At 44.2% G+C, this 24,427-nt stretch overlaps 1 protein-coding gene across 3 annotated transcripts in view; it reads right to left on the bottom strand.

The window, feature by feature from the left end:
- Positions 1-24,427, bottom strand: part of LOC112236781 (uncharacterized protein KIAA1958) — a 50,111-nt gene that overhangs the window by 7,811 nt on the left and 17,873 nt on the right. The window contains exons 4-6 of one of the 3 annotated variants that reach the window (XM_042302783.1): positions 17,755-17,844; positions 16,940-17,626; positions 15,692-16,030 (exon numbers count right to left, since the gene is read on the bottom strand). In XM_042302783.1, the coding sequence (XP_042158717.1) occupies positions 15,882-16,030; positions 16,940-17,626; positions 17,755-17,844 (926 nt within the window). In that variant the 3' untranslated portion in view covers positions 15,692-15,881. Of the gene's footprint in view, positions 1-329; positions 524-12,667; positions 12,869-15,691; positions 16,031-16,939; positions 17,627-17,754; positions 17,845-24,427 lie in introns of those variants that run through there. The other 2 variants (XR_006079493.1, XR_006079494.1) reach the window with 2 other exon arrangements.

Below are 24,427 nucleotides of genomic sequence, written 5' to 3'. Positions count from 1 at the left end.
TTTAAGGGCCATCTACAGTACTGTAGTCCCGACTCTGTTTAAGGGCCATCTACAGTACTGTAGTCCTGACTCTGTTTAAGGGCCATCTACAGTACTGTAGTCCTGACTCTGTTTAAGGGGTATCTACAGTACTGTAGTCCTGACTCTGTTTAAGGGCCATCTACAGTACTGTAGTCCTGACTCTGTGACTCTGTTTAAGGGCCATCTACAGTACTGTAGTCCTGACTCTGTTTAAGGGGTATCTACAGTACTGTAGTCCTGACTCTGTTTAAGGGCCATCTACAGTACTGTAGTCCTGACTCTGTTTAAGGGGTATCTACAGTACTTACTCCTAACTCGTGTGTTCTCTCCATCTCTGCTCCTCTTGGAGCTCTTCATCACCCTGTGGAGCTCCACCTCCTCAAAGCTGTCGAATAGGGCGGGGTTCTCAAAAGCGACACCCTCATCAGGGAAACCCACCCCATGTGGGAGGAGCTACCCGTCCCCAGCTCCATCTGGCTGGACGAAAGACCACGCCTCTTCTCTGAGGAAAAGAAAAAACATTAAACCGATGGTCTCTGGCAGAAACATCACGCCATGTTTTTAACTCTGGATTTATAATAGAGTGTCATTCTTCATCCACATGCCTCCCCACCCCTGCTGATGATGATCAGGTACAGTTTGTAGACTAAGCCTCAGACTACACCTAATTATGTTCTAGCCTGAACAAAAATATTAAATGTAATGTGTTGGTCCCATATTTGAAGAGCTGAATTAAGAAGTGTCGGACAAAAAGCTTATTTCTCTCAAATTTTGTGCACAAATGTGTTTACATCCCTGTTAGTGAGCATTTCTCCTTTGCCAATATAATCCATCCAACTGACAGGTGTGGCATATCAAGAAGCTGATTAACTTCATTAGGTTAGGGGGCACTATTTTCACCTCCGGATGAAAAGCGTGCCCAAAGTAAACTGCCTGCTCCTCAGGCCCAGAAGCTAGGATATGCATATAATGGTAGATTTGGATAGAAAACACTCTAATGTTTCCAAAACCGTTAAAATAACGTCTGTGAGTATAACAGAACTGATATGGCAGGCGAAAACCTGAGAAAAGTCCATCCAGGAAGTGAGATTTTTTTTATTTTTGTAGTTTATTGAATGCCATTACAGTATCCTTTGATTTAAGACTCAAATTGCACTTCCTATGGCTTCGCCCCGAGAGCGCGCCTTTCTTGTTTACCTTTTATATTGACGACGTTATTGTCCAGTTGAAATATTATCGATTATTATGACTAAAAACAACCTGAGGATTGATTAGAAACATCATTTGACATGTAACTCCTCTACTCTGCTGGTTACTGTTTGTAATGATTTGTCTGCTTGGCGCTGTTCTCAGATAATCGCATGGTATGCTTTCGCTGTAAAGCCTTTTTGAAATCTGACACCGTGGTTGGATTAACAAGAAGTTCATCTTTAAACCGATGTATAACACTTGTATGTTTTATGCATTTTATATAATGAGTATTTCTGTTTTTGAATTTGGCACACTGCAATTTCACTGGATGTTGGCTACCCCATGGTGGCGGTGGGGTTATGGTATGGGCAGGCATAAGCTATGGACAACGAACACAATTGCATTTCATTAAATGTCAATTTGAATGTACAGAGATGTTTATCAATTTAAAAGGCAAATTTTTAATTTTATTTTTATTTTACCTTTATTTAACCAGGTAGGCAAGTTGAGAACAAGTTCTCATTTACAATTGCGACCTGGCCAAGATAAAGCAAAGCAGTTCGACAGATACAACGACACAGAGTTACACATGGAGTAAAACAAACATACAGTCAATAATACAGTATAAACAAGTCTATATACGATGTGAGCAAATGAGGTGAGAAGGGAGGTAAAGGCAAAAAAAGGCCATGGTGGCAAAGTAAATACAATATAGCAAGTAAAACACTGGAATGGTAGTTTTGCAATGGAAGAATGTGCAAAGTAGAAATAAAAATAATGGGGTGCAAAGGAGCAAAATAAATAAATAAATTAAAATTAAATACAGTTGGGAAAGAGGTAGTTGTTTGGGCTAAATTATAGGTGGGCTATGTACAGGTGCAGTAATCTGTGAGCTGCTCTGACAGTTGGTGCTTAAAGCTAGTGAGGGAGATAAGCGTTTCCAGTTTCAGAGATTTTTGTAGTTCGTTCCAGTCATTGGCAGCAGAGAACTGGAAGGAGAGGCGGCCAAAGAAAGAATTGGTTTTGGGGGTGACTAGAGAGATATACCTGCTGGAGCGTGTGCTACAGGTGGGAGATGCTATGGTGACCAGCGAGCTGAGATAAGGGGGGACTTTACCTAGCAGGGTCTTGTAGATGACATGGAGCCAGTGGGTTTGGCGACGAGTATGAAGCGAGGGCCAGCCAACGAGAGCGTACAGGTCGCAATGGTGGGTAGTATATGGGGCTTTGGTGACAAAACGGATTGCACTGTGATAGACTGCATCCAATTTGTTGAGTAGGGTATTGGAGGCTATTTTGTAAATGACATCGCCAAAGTCGAGGATTGGTAGGATGGTCAGTTTTACAAGGGTATGTTTGGCAGCATGAGTGAAGGATGCTTTGTTGCGAAATAGGAAGCCAATTCTAGATTTAACTTTGGATTGGAGATGTTTGATATGGGTCTGGAAGGAGAGTTTACAGTCTAACCAGACACCTAAGTATTTGTAGTTGTCCACGTATTCTAAGTCAGAGCCGTCCAGAGTAGTGATGTTGGACAGGCGGGTAGGTGCAGGTAGCGATCGGTTGAAGAGCATGCATTTAGTTTTACTTGTATTTAAGAGCAATTGGAGGCCACGGAAGGAGAGTTGTATGGCATTGAAGCTTGCCTGGAGGGTTGTTAACACAGTGTCCAAAGAAGGGCCGGAAGTATACAGAATGGTGTCGTCTGCGTAGAGGTGGATCAGAGACTCACCAGCAGCAAGAGCGACCTCATTGATGTATACAGAGAAGAGAGTCGGTCCAAGAATTGAACCCTGTGGCACCCCCATAGAGACTGCCAGAGGTCCGGACAGCAGACCCTCCGATTTGACACACTGAACTCTATCAGAGAAGTAGTTGGTGAACCAGGCGATGCAATCATTTGAGAAACCAAGGCTGTCGAGTCTGCCGATGAGGATGTGGTGATTGACAGAGTCGAAAGCCTTGGCCAGATCAATGAATACGGCTGCACAGTAATGTTTCTTATCGATGGCGGTTAAGATATCGTTTAGGACCTTGAGCGTGGCTGAGGTGCACCCATGACCAGCTCTGAAACCAGATTGCATAGCAGAGAAGGTATGGTGAGATTCGAAATGGTCGGTAATCTGTTTGTTGACTTGGCTTTCGAAGACCTTAGAAAGGCACGGTAGGATAGATATAGGTCTGTAGCAGTTTGGGTCAAGAGTGTGTCCCCCTTTGAAGAGGGGGATGACCGCAGCTGCTTTCCAATCTTTGGGAATCTCAGACGACACGAAAGAGAGGTTGAACAGGCTAGTAATAGGGGTGGCAACAATTTCGGCAGATAATTTTAGAAAGAAAGGGTCCAGATTGTCTAGCCCGGCTGATTTGTAGGGGTCCAGATTTTGCAGCTCTTTCAGAACATCAGCTGAATGGATTTGGGAGAAGGAGAAATGGGGAAGGCTTGGGCGAGTTGCTGTTGGGGGTGCAGTGCTGTTGTCCGGGGTAGGAGTAGCCAGGTGGAAAGCATGGCCAGCTGTAGAAAAATGCTTATTGAAATTCTCAATTATGGTGGATTTATCAGTGGTGACAGTGTTTCCTATCTTCAGTGCAGTGGGCAGCTGGGAGGAGGTGTTCTTATTCTCCATGGACTTTACAGTGTCCCAGAACTTTTTTGAGTTAGTGTTGCAGGAAGCAAATTTCTGCTTGAAAAAGCTAGCCTTGGCTTTTCTAACTGCCTGTGTATAATGGTTTCTAGCTTCCCTGAACAGCTGCATATCACAGGGGCTGTTCGATGCTAATGCAGAACGCCATAGGATGTTTTTGTGTTGTTTAAGGGCAGTCAGGTCTGGGGAGAACCAAGGGCTACATCTGTTCCTGGTTCTAAATTTCTTGAATGGGGCATGTTTATTTAAGATGGTTAGGAAGGCATTTAAAAAAATATCCAGGCATCCTCTACTGACGGGGTGAGATCAATATCCTTCCAGGATACCCCGGCCAGGTCGATTAGAAAGGCCTGCTCGCAGAAGTGTTTCAGGGAGCGTTTTACAGTGATGAGTGGAGGTCGTTTGACCGCTGACCCATTACAGATGCAGGCAATGAGGCAGTGATCGCTGAGATCTTGGTTGAAGACAGCAGAGGTGTATTTAGAGGGGAAGTTGGTTAGGATGATATCTATGAGGGTGCCTGTGTTTAAGGCTTTGGGGAGGTACCTGGTAGGTTCATTGATAATTTGTGTGAGATTGAGGGCATCAAGTTTAGATTGTAGGATGGCTGGGGTGTTAAGCATGTTCCAGTTTAGGTTGCCTAGCAGCACGAACTCTGAAGATAGATGGGGGGCAATCAGTTCACATATGGTGTCCAGAGCACAGCTGGGGGCAGAGGGTGGTCTATAGCAGGCGGCAACGGTGAGAGACTTGTTTTTAGAGAGGTGGATTTTTAAAAGTAGAAGTTCAAATTGTTTGGGTACAGACCTGGATAGTAGGACAGAACTCTGCAGGCTATCTTTGCAGTAGATTGCAACACCGCCCCCTTTGGCAGTTCTATCTTGTCTGAAAATGTTGTAGTTTGGAATTAAAATTTCTGAATTTTTGGTGGTCTTCCTAAGCCAGGATTCAGACACAGCTAGAACATCCGGGTTGGCAGAGTGTGCTAAAGCAGTGAATAGAACAAACTTAGGGAGGAGGCTTCTAATGTTAACATGCATGAAACCAAGGCTATTGCGGTTACAGAAGTCGTCAAAAGAGAGCGCCTGGGGAATTGGAGTGGAGCTAGGCACTGCAGGGCCAGGATTCCCCTCTACATCGCCAGAGGAACATAGGAGGAGTAGAATAAGGGTACGGCTAAAAGCTATGAGAATTGGTCGTCTAGAACGTCTGGAACATAGAGTAAAAGGAGGTTTCTGGGGGCGGTAAAATAGCATCAAGGTATAATGTACAGACAAAGGTATGGTAGGATGTGAATACAGTGGAGGTAAACCTAGGTATTGAGTGATGAAGAGAGAGATATTGTCTCTAGAAACATCATTGAAACCAGGAGATGTCATTGCATGTGTGGGTGGTGGAACTAATAGGTTGGATAAGGTATAGTGAGCAGGACTAGAGGCTCTACAGTGAAATAAGCCAATAAACACTAACCAGAACAGCAATGGACAAGACATATTGACATTAAGGAGAGGCATGCTTAGTCGAGTGATCAAAAGGGTCCAGTGAGTGGAGAGGTTGGTTGGGGGTCACGGCGATTTAGACAGCTAGCAAGGCCATCGGTAGCAAACTAGCATAGGATGGAGGTCTGTTGTTAGCCACCTCTTGCGTTCCGTCAGTAGATTAGTGGGGTTCCGTGTGGTAGAGGGGATTAATCCAAATCACACAACAACAACAAAAATAAAAACAATAGATATAGTTATAGAGGCCCAAGAAGAAAACATAATAATAATAAAAATAAATAAATTGTCCGATTGTCTATTCAGATAGCAGCCGGTAAGACAGCTAACGGTTAGCAGGCCGCAGATGGGCGTTCAGGTAACGTCGCGACGGCGGAGCCAGCCGGATAACTCCTTCGGGTAGATAACGTCGGCAGTCCAGTTGTGAAGGCCCGGTGGGGCTCCGCGTAGGCAGTAAAACGGGTCCGTATAGGTGACTGCAGCCCAGGAGTGATTGATGGAACTCAGGAGTGATTGACGGAGCTGACTAGCTCCGGAATAATTTATGTTTGCTCCGGAATCGACGAAGGCCGATAGTCACACGGATAGCAGCTAGCTAGCTGTGAGATCCGGGTATGAATGTCCAGAGAGCAGTCGAAATCCAGGGACATGGAGAGAAAAATTGGTCCGGTATGTTCCGTTCCGAGCCGCGCTGCGCCGTACAGAACTGGCGATAGATTTTCGAGCTAAAGGATAGCTGATGACCACAAACCGTGGTTAGCTGAATACTAACGATTTGCCAGTAAAGAAGCTAACTAGCTTCTGAACTAGCTTCTGATTAGCTTCTGGATTAGCTTCTGGCTAGTTTCAGGCTAGCTTCTTGGAGTTTCTGGCTAGCTTCTTGGAGGATTACAGATTCGAGGTAAATAATACTTTTTTATAAATATAAATTGGTGAGGCGGGTTGCAGGAGAGTGTTTTGAAGATGAGTTGATGGAAAATAAAAATAAAATGTATGTGAAAAAAGTTGTAAATATATATATATACAGGACACGACAAGACGAGGACAAAAAGACGTCTGAACTGCTATGCCACCATCATTAGAAATCCCCTTTGCAATTATGTTAGCACAGCTGAAAACTGTTGTCCTGATTAAAGAAGCAATAAAACTGGCCTTTTAGACTAGTTGAGTATCTGGAGCAAAAGCATTTGTGGGTTCGATTACAGGCTCAAAATGGCCAGAAATAAAGACCTTTCCTCTGAAACTCGTCAGTCTATTCTTGTTCTGAGAAATAAAGGTTATTCCATGCGAGAAATTGCCAAGAAACGGAAGATCTCGTACAATGCTGTGTACTACTCCCTTCACAGAACAGCGCAAACTGGCTCTAACCAGAATATAAATAGGAGCGGGAGGCCCCTGTGCACAACTGAGCAAGAGGATAAGTACATTAGAGTGTCTAGTTTGAGAAACCGACGCCTCACAAGCCCTCAACTGGCAGCTTCATTAAATAGTACCCGCAAAACACCAGTCTCAACGTCAACAGTGAAGAGGTGACTCCGGGATGCTTGCCTTCTAGGCAGAGTTCCTCTGTTCAGTGTCTGTGTTCTTTTGCCCATCTTAATCTTTTCTTTTTATTGGCCAGTCTGAGAGATGTCTTTTTTCTTTGCAACTCTGCCGAGAAGGCCAGCATCCCGGAGTCACCTCTTCACTGTTGACGTTGAGAATGGTGTTTATACACACACACACACACACACACACACCCCTTCAAATTAAATGTTACTATTTCAGCTACACCTGTTGCAGACAGGTGTATAAAATCTAGCGCACAGCCATGCAAACTCTATATACAAACAGAATGGCCTTACGGAAGAGCTCAGTGACTTCCTACGTGGTACCGTCATAGGATAGCACCTTTCCAACAAGTCAGTAAGTCAAATTTCTGCCCTGCTATGGCTGCCCCGGGCAACTGTAAGTGCTGTTATTGTGAAATGGAAAGGAGCAACAACGGCTCAGTCGCGAAGTGGTAGGCCAAAAGCTCTGAAGTGCGTAAAAATGGTCTGTCCTCGGCTGCAACACTCACTACCAAGTTTCAAACTGGAAGCAACGTCAGCACAATAACTATTCGTTGGGAGCTTCATGAAATGGGTTTCCATGGCCAAGCAGCCGCACACAAGCCTAAGATCACCATGCGCAAAGCCAAGCGTCGGCTGGAGTGGTGTTTAGCTCACCGCCATTGGACTCTGGAGCAGTGGAAACTGGCCCATTAGTTCCAGGGAAGGGAATTCTTAACACTACAGCATACAATTACATTCTAGACAATTCTGTGCTTCCAACTATGTGGCAACAGCTTGAGGAAGGCCCTTTCCTGTTTCAGCATGACAATGCCCCGTGCACAAAGCGAGGTCCATACAGAAATGGTTTGTTTAGATCGGTGTGGAAGAACTTGAATGGCATGCACAGAGCCCTGACCTCAACCTTTGCGATGAATTGGAACGCTGACTGTGAGCCAGGCCTAATCGCTCAACATCAGTGCCTGACCTCACTAATGCTCTCGTGGCTGAATGGAAGCAGGTCCCCTCAGCAATGTTCCAACATCTAGTGGAAAGCCTTCCCAGAAGAGTGGAGAAGAGTGGAGGCTGTTATAGCAGCAATGTTCCAACATCTAGTGGAAAGCCTTCCCAGAAGAGTGGAGGCTGTTATAGCAGCAATGTTCCAACATCTAGTGGAAAGCCTTCCCAGAAGAGTGGAGGCTGTTATAGCAGCAATGTTCCAACATCTAGTGGAAAGCCTTCCCAGAAGAGTAGAGGCTGTTATAACAGCAATGTTCCAACATCTAGTGGAAAGCCTTCCCAGAAGAGTGGAGGCTGTTATAGCAGCAATGTTCCAACATCTAGTGGAAAGCCTTCCCAGAAGAGTGGAGGCTGTTATAGCAGCAATGTTCCAACATCTAGTGGAAAGCCTTCCCAGAAGAGTGGAGGCTGTTATAGCAGCAAAGGGGGGGACCAACTCCATATTAATGCCCTTGATATTTGGAATGAGATGTTCGACGAGCAGGTGTCCACATACTTCTGTGTGTGTGTGTGTGTGTGTGTGTGTGTGTGTGTGTGTGTGTGTGTGTGTGTGTGTGTGTGTGTGTGTGTGTGTGTGTGTGTGTAAATATATATACGTTAAAATACAAATACAGTCATGACATCATCACAAATAAAACATCACAAATCACACTGAAAAACAGTTGCATTCCTACACAATCAATCATTTGTACCATCTGTTTCTGTAGATAAACTTTAAATCTTCACTTCTTAACCAGATCATGTGTTTTTAAACATTATATCCAATATTTAAATAATCGAAAAGTATTCAGACACCTTTTGACTTTTTCCACATTTTGTTAGGTTACAGCCTTGTTCTAAAATCTATTAAACACCCCATAATGACAAAGCAAAAACAGCTTTTTAGACATTTTTGCTAAAAAACAGTACTTTGTTGAAGCACCTTTGGCAGCGATTACAGCCTCAAGTCTTCTTGGGTATGACGCTACAAGCTTGGCACACCTGTATTTGGGGAGTTTCTACCATTCTTCTCTGCAGATCCTCTCAAGCTCTGTCAGGTTGGATGGGGAGCGTTGCTGTTCAGATATTTTCAGGTCTCTCCAGAGATGTTCGATTGGGTTCAAGTCCAGGTTCTGGCTGGGCCACACAAGGACATTCAGAGACCTGTCCCGAAGCCACTCCTGCGTTGTCTTGTCTGTGTGCTTAGTGTCATTGTCCTGTTGGAAGGTGAACCTTCGCTACAGTCTGAGGTTCTGAGTGCTCTGGAGCAGGTTTTCATCAAGGATCTCTGTACTTTGCTCTGTTCATCTTTCCCTTGATCCTGACTAGTCTCCCAGTCCCTGCCGCTGAAAAACATGAGGCTGCCACCACCATGCATCACCGTAGGGATGGTGCCAGGCTGTCACGTGCCTTTTACTGAGGAGTGGCGTCCGTCTGGCCACTCTACCATAAAGGCCTGATTGGTGGAGTGCTGCAGAGATGGTTGTCCTTCTGGAAGGTTCTCCCATCTCCACAGAGGAACTCTGTTAGAGTGACCATCGGGTTCTTGGTCAACTCCCTGACCAAGGCCCTTCTCCCCCGATTGCTCAGTTTGGCCGGGCGGACAGCTCTAGGAAGCTCTGTTGGTTCCAAACTTCTTCCATTTAAGAATGATGAAGGCCACTGAGTTCTTGGGAACCTTCAATGCTGCAGAAATGTTTTGGTACCCTTCCCCAGATCTGTGCCTCGACACCATCCTGTCTCTGAGCTCCGTGGACAATTCCTTCAACCTCATGGCTTGGTTTTTGCTCTGACTTGCACTGTCAACTGTGGGACCTTATATAGACAGGTGTGCCCCTTTCCAAATCATGTCCAATCAATTGAATTTACCACAGGTGGACTCCAATCAAGTTGTAGAAACATCTCAAGGACGATCAATGGAATCAGGATGCACCTGAGCTCAATTTCAAGTCTCATAGCAAAGGGTCCGAATACTTATGTAAAGGTATCAGTTTTTATTTGTAATATATTTGCAAAACTTCCTAAAATCCTGTTTTCGCTTTGTCATTATGGGGTGTTGTGATGTCTTTATGGGGTATTGTGATGTCATTATGGGGTATTGTGATGTCGTTATGGGGTATTGTGATGTCATTATGGGGTATTGTGATGTCATTATGGGGTATTGTGATGTCATTATGGGGTATTGTGATGTCATTATGGGGTATTGTGTGTAGATTGCCGAATACCTTTTTTTATTAAATCAATTTTAAAATAAGGCTGTAACGTAACAAAATGTGGAAAAAGTCTAGGGGTCTGAATACTTTCCGGAGGAATTGTACATGCAGGAACTGTACATGCAGGAACTGTACATGCAGGAACTGTACATGAAGGAACTGTACATGGAGGAACTGTACATGGAGGAACTGTACATGAAGGAACTGTACATGGAGGAACTGTACATGAAGGAACTGTACATGAAGGAACTGTACATGGAGGAACTGTACATGAAGGAACTGTACATGGAGGAACTGTACATGAAGGAACTGTACATGAAGGAACTGTACATGGAGGAACTGTACATGGAGGAACTGTACATGGAGGAACTGTACATGGAGGAACTGTACATGGAGGAACTGTACATGAAGGAACTGTACATGAAGGAACTGTACATGGAGGAACTGTACATGGAGGAACTGTACATGGAGGAACTGTACATGAAGGAACTGTACGATCGAAGAACATTTAGTTCATCTGAAACATGCCTACGACAGTTTTAAATACAACATGAGCTTAGATATTCCTGCATAGCTATAAAATCTGACTGTAGTTTTGACACAGCCAGATCAAAAGTCGGGACAATAGCAGACAAATCAAATTTATATTTGTCACATACACATGGTTAGCAGATGTTAATGCGAGTGTAGCGAAATGGTATCATCTGCATATAGATGAAGTTTACAATTTAACAGATTGACCAATGGTGTTTATATTAGTAGTAAATGAGAAGTCTCAAAATCAACCGCTGTGGTACACCTTTATGTACCTCTAGAAATTCAGACTTAACCCCATCCATTAGGATGGCCTTAGTTCTGTCACTAAGATCATCATGAAACCATGAACAGGTGTCAGAGCTCAGACCTATCGAGGACAACTTATTCAATAAAATAGCATGATCAAAATCATTTGAAAATAATTTGACAGGTCCACAAACAAAGCAGAACATGTCATTGTAGTGTCTAAAGCATTTACAAGATCATTAACTACTAAAGTGGAAGCTGTAACAGTGCTATACCCAGGACTAAACCCTGATTGGATGTCCAGGCCTAAACCCTGATTGGTTCACATTCAAAATATATTTAAGGTTAAAAAAAAACTAAGTTGTACATCTACCAAGTTTTCTAGAATCTTCGCTAGACCAGGAAGCCTTGAAATGGGCCGATAGTTATTAACATCTCTACTATCCACGTCCTTAAGGAGTGGCAGAACAACAGCTGATTTCTGGACTTTTGAAATATTTCCTGATAACAATGTTAAATTTAAAAAAAAAGTGGTTTATTGCGCCAACAATGATGGGCGCGGCAAACTTAAGCAGACCAGGGTCCAAGCGTTCGGTCCCTGTGTCTATTTTTCGTTAGATATTGCTAGCAAAGCATCCATGACTTATTTTTCTGTATATAGATTAAAAGAAAAGCTTTGATTTCTCAGATCATTCAGTAAGCTTCCCCTGCCAGCATCCAGCCCAGTATCATTGTGAATAGACTTAGAAGTTCTTTCAAAGAGAGATAACCTGCTGAAATAAAAATGGTGATTAAACGCATCAATGAGGAGGCCGGGGGCTGAATTCAATGTGGTTGAGAGGAGGAATAGAACCCTACAGGGATTTGACACCTTCCCAGAATTTAGCCGGGTTCCCATTACAATCCAAATTATTATTATAATTATAAATCAGATTCAGCTTTTCTTTATTTGTCTTACAAAAACGTTTCCTCAGTTGCTTAAACGCTTGCCAGTCCGGAACTAAGACTGTGTTCCTGGCCTTGACCCAAGCATAATCTTTTTTTTTTTAAGGAATTCCAGAGTGTACCAGGCATTCAATCCTCCTTTAACCCTGATTATTTTTGAAGGGATCATCCACAATAGTACTGAAAACATCTGAAAAAAGGCTGAAAACTAAATCAGGTTCAGGGATAGCTGAAATACAATCAAGATCACTAAAATAAAGATCATTTTTAAAAGCCTATTTGCTGAAGCTTAGATGTTTTGTATTCTCACATCTCTAACACAAACTGGGCAATTGTCACTAATGTCTTGGGAGAATACACCAGTAGAAACATATTTCACTGGTGTATTTGTCAGAATAAGATCAGAGTTGACTTTGAAGTCTCATGTAGTCTTAGTCATCACAGCTGGGTAAGGTTTAGGTCATCACACATGACTTTTTTAGATTGGGAAATACAGGCTTCAGACAATCACAATTTAGGTCACCCAGGATCATGACTTCTGACTTAGTAGAAGACAACAAACTAGTTAACTCCTCGAGTGCACAGCCGAGGGAGGACGGTAAGACCCCTATAACAGTTATGGATACATTTTTATCCACACAAACAGACAGATAGTAGTGCCATTTTTTTGGGGCAAGGGAAAATGTATTTTAGTAAAGAGACAACTTGTTTTTTTTCTATCAAAATGGCCGCTCCATCACCTCTACCCTGTCTGTCAGCGTTGAACACATAACCCTCAATATTAATATCCCATTATATAACATCCCATTGAGCTCATAGGGTACCTGAGAAGAATGAGAGGTGCCTACCTGGGCGTAGTAAGAGCGTACCTGGTCGTAGCTGGTCTTGCAGGAAGTCACAGATGAGTTCAGCCTTCTTAGTGAGTTCCTGCTGCAGCAGCTCCTTGTCCTGTTTCAGACTAGAGATGGTCTCCCCCATCTGCTCACTGCGGCTCCGCTCAACACTCAGCAACGCTCGCAGCCGCTCTATCTCACACAGAGCTGGTCCCACTGGCAACAGAGACAGGATATACAGATATATATATTTCAATATGTACATACATAATAATAATTAAAGTAATTAGTATTACAGAAATACTTTTAAAGTACATAAAGAGCTAAACGAAGTTAACACTGTGTCTCTGGGTGTTGGAAAAGGGGTCATAGTTCAGAGAACATACAGAGTAGGATCACTTTCAAACTAATGTAGGCAGAACCCCCCCCCTCCCCCCGGTTCCAACATATGAGAGAACACATGCAGCATGAAGGCCAAATAAAAGGAAAACATTATGAGAGAAACTGGAACCTACCTGCTACTCATAACAGTTAACTTTCCAATATGAGGAGTTTTTCCCCACTTGCTTTAAAACTCTATAATCGGTCCTATATGTGTTTTAATAAATAAAAGGGAGTTGGGAAAAGTTTTTAAATATCGATTAGCTATTTAGTACATACAGTTGAAGTCGGAGGTTTACATACACCTTAGCCAAATACATTTAAACTCAAGTTTTTCACAATTCCTGACATTAAATCCTAGTAAAAATTCCCTGTTTTAGGTCAGTTAGGATCACCACTTTATTTTAATAAAGTGAAATGTCAGAATAATAGTTGAGAGAATGATTTATTTCAGCTTTCATTTGTTTCATCACATTCCCAGTGGGTCAGAAGTTTACATTCACTCAATTAGTATTTGGTAGCATTGCCTTTAAATTGTTTAACTTGGGTCAAGTGTTTCGGGTAGCCTTCCACAAGCTTCCCACAATAAGTTGGGTTAATTTTGGCCCATTCCTCCTGACAGAGCCGGTGTAACTGAGTCAGGTTTGTAGGCCTTCTTGCTCGCACACGCCTTTTCAGTTCTGCCCACACATTTTGTATAGGATTGAGGTTAGGGCTTTGTGATGGCCACTCCAATACCTTGACTTTGTTGTCCTTAAGCCATTTTGCCACAACTTTGGAAGTATGCTTGGGGTCATTGTCCATTTGGAAGACCCATCTGTGACCAAGCTTTAACTTCCTGACTGATGTCTTGAGATGTTGCTTCAATATATCCACATAATTTCTTGCCTCATGATGCCATCTATTTTGTGAAGTGCACCAGTCCCTCCTGCAGCAAAGCAACCCCACAACATGATGCTTCCACCCCCATGCTTCACGGTTGGGATGGTGTTCTTCGGCTTGCAAGCATCCCCCTTTTTCCTCCAAACATACCGCTGGTCATTATGGCCACAGTTCTATTTATTTCATCAGACCAGAGGACATTTCTTCAACGTTCTTTGTCCCCATTTGCAGTTTCAAACCGTAGTCTGTCTTTTTTATGGCGGTTTTGAAGCAGTGACTTCTTCCTTGCTGAGCGGCCTTTCAGGTTATGCCGATATAGGACTTGTTTTACTGTGGATATAGATACTTTTGTGCCTGTTTCCTCCAGCATCTTCACAAGGTCCTTTGCTGCTGTTCTGGGATTGATTTGCACTTTTCGCACCAAAGTACGTTCATCTCTAGGAGAGAACGAGTCTCCTTCCTGAGCGGTATGACGGCTGCGTGGTCCCATGGTGTTTATACTTGCGTGCCATTGTTTGTACAGAGGAACGTGATACCTTCAGGCGTTTGGAAATTGCTCCCAAGGATGAACCAGACTTGTGTAGTTCTACAATTATTTTTCTGAGGTCTTGTCTGATTTCTTTTGATTTTCCCATGATGTCAAGCAAAGAGGCACTGAGTTTGAAGGTAGGCCTTGAAATACATCCACAGGTACACCTCCTATTGACAGAAGCTTCTAAAGCCATGACATCATTTTCTGGAATTTTCCAAGCTGTTTAAAGGCACAGTCAACTTAGTGTATGTAAACTTCTGACCCACTGGAATTGTGATACAGTGAATTATAAGTGAAATAATCTGTCTGTAAACAATTGTTGGAAAAAAATCATTGTGTCATGCAAAGTAGATGTCCTAACCGACTTGTCAAAACTATAGTTTGTTAACAAGACATTTGTGGAGTGGTTGAAAAACTAGTTTTAATGACTCCAACCTAAGTGTATTTAAACGTCCGACTTCAACTATAGTCTTCAACAAGAATCACTAATATAAAACTGTGACATACAGAATTCAGATTAAAGAAAAGTTGTAGAGAAACATGAAGAGAGAAGTTTAAACCCTTCTATGGCTGAGATCAAGGCTTGTCTATTTAAATATCCATTCAATAATTTCTCGACACCATCGAGGGGTATTGACCATTTATTTCAGGGCAACATACTGTCAACGTTTCTCCTTCAGTCATTGGTCTAACATCGTTACACACAACGTTTCTCCTTCAGTCATTGGTCTAACATCGTTACACACAACGTTACACACAACGTTTCTCCTTCAGTCATTGGTCTAACATCATTACACACAACGTTTCTCCTTCAGTCATTGGTCTAACATCGTTACTAACAAAACAATAACTTAATGCAGGAAAAATGGAAGTAAAGAACATAGAACCTTGCATTCCGCTGGCGTCATGTCTTCTTGATTAGAAAACACGTCGTCCCACAGGCCATGCTCAAAATGGCACCAGATTCCCTAGAGAGCACTACTTTAGACCAGAGCCCTATTTTAGACCAGAGCCCTATATAGAGCACTACTTTTGACCAGAGCCCTATATAGAGCACTACTTTTGACCAGAGCCCTATATAGAGCACTACTTTAGACCAGAGCCCTATAGAGAGCACAACTTTAGACCAGAGCCCTATTTTAGGCCAGAGCCCTATATAGAGCACTACTTTAGACCAGAGCCCTATATAGAGCACTACTTTAGACCAGAGCCCTATATAGAGCACTACTTTTGACCAGAGCCCTATAGAGAGCACTACTTTTGACCAGAGCCCTATAGAGAGCACTACTTTTGACCAGAGCCCTATAGAGAGCACTACTTTTGACCAGAGCCCATATGAAGGCAACAGGGTTCCATTTTGGGACAAAAGACATGGTATCATGTCTAACAGAAGGCAGACATGATGACCTCCTTTCCTCCACAATGGTAGGATCCTCAGACCCTGACCTGCGGAAAGTCATCAGGACATGTAACAATTCTCCTCTGACACATCCTCAGTCTACACTTATTGATGCATGCTTTCTTCAGTTTGGACGACTCCACCGACGTCCATCCATCCAGGGCAGAGCAGTGGAGGACGTACGCTGTGAAGTGTAGATACAGTTAGTTAACTGACACGTTGAGCAGTTGATATGAGTCAATACATACATGGGCCCAGAGTAGAAAACACAAGTAACAATCCCGTGTATGGCAACCTATTCCCTCTATATAGTACACTACTTTAGACCAGGGCCCTATTCCCTCTATATAGTGCACTACTTTAGACCAGGGCCCTATTCCCTCGATATAGTGCACTACTTTAGACCAGGGCCCTATTCCCTCTATATAGTGCACTACTTTAGACCAGGGCCCTATTCCCTCTATATAGTGCACTACTTTAGACCAGAGCCCTATTCCCTCTATATAGTACACTACTTTAGACCAGAGCCCTATTCCCTCTATATAGTGCACTACTTTAGACCAGGGCCCTATTCCCTCTATATAGTACACTACTTTAGACCAGAGCCCTATTCCCTCTATATAGTGCACTACTTTAGACCAGAGCCCTATTCCCTCTATATAGTGCACTACTTTAGACCAAAGCCCTATTCCCTCTATATAGTGCACTACTTTAGACCAGAGCCCTATTCCCTCTATATAGTGCACTACTTTGCAGGGCCCTATTCCCTCTTTAGACCAGGGCCCTATTCCCTCTATATAGTACACTACTTTAGACCAGAGCCCTATTCCTCTATATAGTGCACTACTTTAGACCAAAGCCCTATTCCCTCTATATAGTGCACTACTTTAGACCAGAGCCCTATTCCCTCTATATAGTGCACTACTTTAGACCAGAGCCCTATTCCCTCTATATAGTGCACTACTTTAGACCAGAGCCCTATTCCCTCTATATAGTGCACTACTTTAGACCAAAGCCCTATTCCCTCTATATAATGCACTACTTTAGACCAGGGCCCGAAAAAGTGCATTAACAATCTTCTACTCCTCCTCACCTATGATTGCGTCCACCGTTCTACGGTCAAGAATCTTCTTGCCGTCGGGTACTTTGCCCCTCCTGCCGAAGGCCACCGCCCCTATGAGGTCTTCCTCGGTGAAGAAATACTCGAATAGGAGATGAAAGAGTCTCATGCAGTTCCCTCTGGCCTCCTGAAACATGGCAGCCAGCTGCAGGGAGGACAGCAGGACTCCTGAGCCGGGGTAGAGCTCCTGCTGGCCCTGCAGCTGCTCCCTGTGACGGCCTCGCCAGCGCGTCGGCTCAGGCTGGGGTTGAAGCTGTGGCTGATGGGTCTCAAGATGGGACTGGAACTGGGTCTGTTGCTGATGGGTGTTGGGTTGATAAATGTGGGGCTGGGGATAATGACTGGGAGCACTATCCTCATGGTACTGCCCTCTCTCCGCTCTCCTCTCTTCCCCTCTCTCCGTTCTCCAATCCTGCCCTCTCTCCGTTTTCCAATCCTGTCCTCTCTCCGTTTTCCTCTCTTCCCCTTTCTCCGTTTTCCAATCCTGTCCTCTCTCCGTTCTCCTCTCCTCCCCTCTCTCCATTTTCCAATCCTGTCCTCTCTCCGTTCTCCTCTCTTCCCCTCTCTCCATTTTCCAATCCTCCCCTCTCTCCATTTTCTTGTCACGGAAAGACAGAACCTGGTGTATGACTGTCTGAAGACTCTGTAGCTGACCCAGATCTGTAGAGAACAACAGAGATATTTACACACAAAAACAAAACACAGAGCAATTTCTACAAAATGTGCCTAGGAGAAACCTTCATCAATAGTGTCATTTGAAAACTAGCGTAGCTCCAGAATGGCCTCACCTATTCTAGCAACAAACTCTTCAACGCGCCGCCTCTCCTCTGCCGGTTCGCTGGTCAGGCAGTGGCTTGAAGAGGTGGGCCAGATTACGTCTAAAAATAAGAGGAGGAATCACAGGTTTTTAGAAAAGGTTTATATAAATATTTTCCATTAAAAGTGGCAATATGTCACTTTTTGGATGAGCCGACCAAACTCATAGAAATTAGAGTTATAGATCTGTCGCCGAGTCTAAGAAACGGCAGATCTGTTCTATGCTTCCTGTTCTTAAGTTTAGTTTTTGCGTTTGTTTGTTTTTTACACCAGCTTCTCACAGCTGAAAATACAATATTTTGAGTTCTGGAAAAGATCCATTTCACAGCGGTTTAGAGGTGCAGTGATTCTCTACTTCCTTTCTCGTTTTGTCACAAACTGAAATTAGGCAAACTTTCGAAATTTTGCAACCAGGAAATGGCGGAGCGATTTCTACATAGTGCATCTTTAACTATAATCCCTATGAGACATAATGACAACACAGTTTGGCTATACATTTTTTTTTTATTACAGTTTATTTTACACAGTATTCACTGAACAATGCCTAGTCATAGGTCCTCAACAGTCATTCTGATTCCCATGTCAAACAAGACTAAATTTAAATTTGAGGAAAAAGTACTTCCTACCAGGAAGTTTTTAAAAAAAAGACCGGTTGAGTTTGCGGGGAGCTTATATTCACGAGGTGGCCTTGACTGACAGCTCTTTGAAAACACCAAGCAACTTGGATGCAACGTTGCAGTAAAATCATCTCAACCTAATTTGGTGAAACATCACTGGATGACTCCCGTTTGTTGCGTCTCTCGTGACGCGGTTCACAGCAGCCCTAACAGACGTGTTGACGTGAGTTTTGAACAACCCCCCCCCCTTGTTCTATGCTGGCTAAAGACCTAGCTAGCCGGATGAAAGGGTAAACGAATGAGTAAAAACTTTAAATGATATTAGCTGCCACCCTACAGTCAGATTTTGGCACCAGAAGAGTAGCTTTAGAGCTATATAGGACACACCCCTCTGCAAACACACCATCTCTGATGTTGGTTACAAGCCCCTACTTATTTAAATTAGGTGAAATAATAATCATGTTACCATTGGTGTATTAAAAGTGATGTCACCCGGTCATCTTAATAATCCCGCCTCCTGAATCCAAGTGTTTGGGGGAGTAACTTTATAATCAAACTTTAGCGATGTAGAAGCAACAGTCATTTATTCATACTTTTGATCTGGTTTCATCCAAATATCATCCAATTAAAAATGAAAAACATGATTTTGATTGGTCATGACATTTAAAAGCACATTTAATTGGAAATGTACATACAAATAACTAACCATTTCTCTCAAAGTAAAAAACAGCTCACGCCATCTTCTTGGGACAGTCTGGTGGACCTATAAAATGGGATTGAACAGGTGTTCATTCACTGTTTCACATGAAGAAAAACAGTCTACTGTTGGCACCTTAATTCCCCAAATGGAGCCCTATTCCCTATGGGCACTGGGCAAAAGCAGTGCACTACTTAGGGAATGGGGTGGGATTTAGGATGGAAACATACAGTGCTCTCCTTAGTTACAGCATACAGGCAGTCTCAATACAATGAAATCCCATTTCACAGAGCTACATTACACAAAACGGCTAGAATTATATATGTGATCACTCAACAACGAAAAGGTTTAATAAACTCACCGTATATTGAGATTAGTGGTGCGCAGGTCAGCCGTTTCTTCTTACGCATCCGCAACCTCCCGACTATGTTACATTTGAGGCCCGCAATCAACCCTAACATTGAAAAGGCACTGTACAGCAGAATCATTTTTTGACAGGTGTTTGGAAATTGCTCCCAAGGATGAACCAGACTTGTGGAGGTCTATAATTTATTTGAGGTCTTGGCTGATTTCTTTTGATTTTACCATGATGTCAAGCAAAGAGGCACTGAGTTTGAAGGTAGACCTTGAAATACATCCACAGGTACACCTCCTATTGACTCAAATCATGTCAGTTAGCCTATCAGAAGCTTCTAAAGCCATGACATAATTTTCTGGAATTTTCCAAGCTGTTTAAAGGCACAGTCAACTTAGTGTATGTAAACTTCTGACCCACTGGAATTGTGATACAGTGAAATAATCTGTCTGTAAACAATTGTTGGAAAAATGACTTGTGTAATGCACAAAGTAGATGTCCTAACCGACTTGTCAAAACTATAGTTTGTTAACAAGAAATTTGTGGGGTGGTTGAAAAAATGAGTTTTAATGACCCCAACCTAAGTGTATGTAAACGTCCGACTTCAACTGTATGTAAATAAGGCATTTCTGTTCATTTAAACATTTTATATAATGTGCAAAAATGTTTAAAAACCTGTTGTCACTTTGTCATTATGAGGTGTTGTGTGTAGATTGAGGATTAAAAAAAATTGTAATCCTTTTTAGTAAAAGGCACATAACAGCCCGCTTGGAGTTTGCCAAAAGGCACCTAAAGACTGACCATGGAGAAACAAGATTCTCTGGTCTAATGAAACCAAGATTGAACTCTTTGGCCTGAATGTCAAGTGTCACATCTGGATGAAACCACAGCATCACGCTGTGGGGATGTCTTTCAGCGGCAGGGACTGGGAGACTAGTCAGGATCGAGGCAAAGATGAAGGAGCAAAGTACAGAGAGATCTTTGATGAAAACCTGCTCCAGAACACTCAGGACCTCAGGCTGAGGCGAAGGTTCACCTTCCAACAGGACAGTGACCCTAAGCACACAGACAAGATAACGCAGGAGTGGCTTAAGGACAAGTCTCGGACTTGAAACTGATCGAACATCTCTGGAGAGACCTGAAAATAGCTGTGCAGCGACACTCTCCATTCAACCTGACAGAAAGAGGATCTGCTGAGAAGAAAATGGGAGAAACTCCCCAAACACAGGTGTGCCAATCTTGCTGCGTCATACCGAAGAAGACTTGAGGCTGTAATCGCTGCCAAAGGTGCTTCAACAAAGTACTGAGTAAAGGGTCTGAATTCTTACGTAAATGTAATGTTTAAGTTTATTTTTAACAAATTAGCAAAAATTAAACTAAAAAAATATATTTTGCTTTGTCATTATAGGGTATTATGTGCAGATTGATGAGGGGGGAAAAAACAATTTCATCCATTTCAGAATAGGTCTAACGTAACAATGTGGAAAAAATGAAGGGTTCCAAATGAGACAGTGATACTTTTTTAAATATATATAAATGAGCAAAAATGTCTAAAAACCTATTATGGTGTATAGGATGTAGATTGATGAGGAAAATAAAAAATGGGATCCATTTTGAGAATCTCATCTTTCCATAGTCATAGTTTCAAATCAGATCAAATTTTATTTGTCAAAGCAGCAGATGTTAATGTGAATGTTGCGAAACGCTTGTGCTTCTAGTTCCGACAATTCAGGGGGGGGTCAGAACAACAGATTTGTACCTTGTCAGCTCGGGGATTCGAACTGACAACCTTCCGTTGCCCAACGCTCTAACCACTAGGATACCCAAACCAAACCTAGGCTACCCTGGGTTCGGCTGTCCGGTACAGTGGGAAAACTAAATTCACAAATGTTCCTTACTTTGTCTGTTGTGACCGGATTATTACATTGGGCCTCAAGTCTCCATGCGATGACCGTTACAGTCATAAGTCTCCACTCCATGCGATGACCGTTACAGTCATAAGTCTCCACTCCATACGATGACCGTTACAGTCATAAGTCTCCACTCCATGCGATGACCGTTACAGTCATAAGGGTGCGTTCTGAGCCCTCTCCTGTACTCCCTGTTCACCCACGACTGCGTGGCCATGCACGCCTCCAACTCAATCATCAAGTTTGCGGACGACACAACAGTGGTAGGCTTGATTACCAACAACGACGAGACGGCCTACAGGTAGGAGGTGAGGGCCCTCGGAGTGTGGTGTCAGGAAAATAACCTCAAATTCAACAAAACTAAGGAGATGATTGTGGACTTCAGGAAACAGCAGAGGGAACACCCCCCCATCCACATCGATGGAACAGTAGTGGAGAGGGTAGTAAGTTTTAAATTCCTCGGCATACACATCACAGACAAACTGAATTGGTCCACCCACACAGACAGCATCGTGAAGATGGCGCAGCAGCGCCTCTTCAACCTCAGGAGGCTGAAGAAATTTGGCTTGTCACCAAAAGCACTCACAAACTTCTACAGATGCACAATCGAGAGCATCCTGGCGGGCTGTATCACCGCCTGGTACGGCAACTGCTCCGCCTTCAACCGTAAGGCTCTCCAGAGGGTAGTGAGGTCTGCACAACGCATCACCGGGGGCAAACTACCTGCCCTCCAGGACACCTACACCACCCGATGTTACAGGAAGGCCATAAAGATCATCAAGGACATCAATCACCCGAGCCACTGCCTGTTCACCCCGCTATCATCCAGAAGGCGAGGTCAGTACAGGTGCATCAACGCTGGGACCGAGAGACTGAAAAACAGCTTCTATCTCAAGGCCATCAGACTGTTAAACAGCCACCACTAACATTGAGTGGCTGCTGCCAACACACTGACACAACTCCAGCCACTTTAATAATGGGAATTGATGGGAAATTATGTAAATATATCACTAGCCACTTTAAACAATGCTACCTTATATAATGTTACTTACCCTACATTATTCATCTCATATGTATACGTATATACAGTACTCTATATCATCTACTGCATCCTTATGTAATACATGTATCACTAGCCACTTTAACTATGCCACTTGGTTTACATACTCATCTCATATGTATATACTGTACTCGATATCATCTACTGTATCTTGCCTATGCCGCTCTGTACCATCACTCATTCATATATCCTTATGTACATATTCTTATCCCCTTACACTGTGCATAAGACAGTAGTTTTGGAATTGGTAGCTAGATTACTTGTTGGTTATTACTGCATCGTCAGAACTAGAAGCACAAGCATTTCGCTACACTCGCATTAACATCTGCTAACCATGTGTATGTGATAAATAAAATTGGATTTGATTTCATTTCATTTTCACGAGGTGCTGCCTGAAACCGCCTATTCTCAACCACCAAGAACGGACGCTATAAACCAAAAAGACATAAAAAAAATTTTAAAAAGATATACGCATAGCCTACCTATCGCCCTTGTAATTTCTGCCAGAAGGAAGACGATGTTTCTTGGCGTTTCCTCTTGTATGTGGTGGTGATGTCTGTGTAGACGTGTCAACATATATGAGCTGCAAAGACTATTATTGTTGAGCGTGTGGCGACATTCTGTTAACCTTCTATCACAGTTATGATCTACTGGGAAGTCGAGATGTTCCCAAACTGGAGATTTAAAGAGCTGGATGATCGCCTGCACCACTCGCCATCGCACAGAAGTACTTCCTGGCTGCGCCTCACAAAAATGACCGTTTGAAATGCGCCAATTAAGATTTTAAAAAGTTTGATTAACGTGCACATAGGCTTTAGTTGTTTTAACAGAATAGCATGAAATGTTTTTTTCAGCTCTGATTTACTTGAGGAGCAGGGCCCCACCACACAGAGGAGCAGGGCCCCACCACACAGAGGAGCAGGGCCCCACCACACAGAGGAGCAGGGCCCCCCCACACAGAGGAGCAGGGCCCCACCACACAGAGGAGCAGGGCCCCACCACACAGAGGAGCAGGGCCCCACCACACAGAGGAGCAGGGGCCCCACCACACAGAGGAGCAGGGCCCCACCACACAGAGGAGCAGGCCCCCATCACACAGAGGAGCAGGCCCCCATCACACAGAGGAGCAGGCCCCCATCACACAGAGGAGCAGGCCCCCATCACACAGAGGAGCAGGCCCCCATCACACAGAGGAGCAGGCCCCCATCACACAGAGGAGCAGGGCCCCACCACACAGAGGAGCAGGCCCCCACCACACAGAGGAGCAGGCCCTACCACACAGAGGAGCAGGCCCTACCACACAGAGGAGCAGGGCCCCACCACACAGAGGAGCAGGCCCCACCACACAGAGGAGCAGGCCCCCCCCACACAGAGGAGCAGGCCCTACCACACAGAGGAGCAGGGCCCCATCACACAGAGGAGCAGGGCCCCACCACACAGAGGAGCAGGCCCCCACCACACAGAGGAGCAGGCCCTACCACACAGAGGAGCAGGCCCTACCACACAGAGGAGCAGGCCCTACCACACAGAGGAGCAGGGCCCCACCACACAGAGGAGCAGGCCCCACCACACAGAGGAGCAGGGCCCCACCACACAGAGGAGCAGGCCCCACCACACAGAGGAGCAGGCCCCACCACACAGAGGAGCAGGCCCCCATCACACAGAGGAGCAGGCCCTACCACACAGAGGAGCAGGCCCCCATCACACAGAGGAGCAGGCCCCCATCACACAGAGGAGCAGGCCCCCATCACACAGAGGAGCAGGCCCCCACCACACAGAGGAGCAGGGCCCCACCACACAGAGGAGCAGGCCCCCACCACACAGAGGAGCAGGGCCCTACCACACAGAGGAGCAGGCCCCCATCACACAGAGGAGCAGGGCCCTACCACACAGAGGAGCAGGCCCCCACCACACAGAGGAGCAGGCCCCCATCACACAGAGGAGCAGGCCCCCATCACACAGAGGAGCAGGCCCCCACCACACAGAGGAGCAGGGCCCCACCACAC

Source organism: Oncorhynchus tshawytscha, linkage group LG20 (genome assembly GCF_018296145.1).
Source record: "Oncorhynchus tshawytscha isolate Ot180627B linkage group LG20, Otsh_v2.0, whole genome shotgun sequence".
In the NCBI taxonomy this organism is placed as follows: Eukaryota; Metazoa; Chordata; class Actinopteri; order Salmoniformes; family Salmonidae; genus Oncorhynchus; species Oncorhynchus tshawytscha.
Note: the sequence above shows the minus strand (reverse complement) of the source record. Positions and strands in the feature narration are given on the sequence as shown.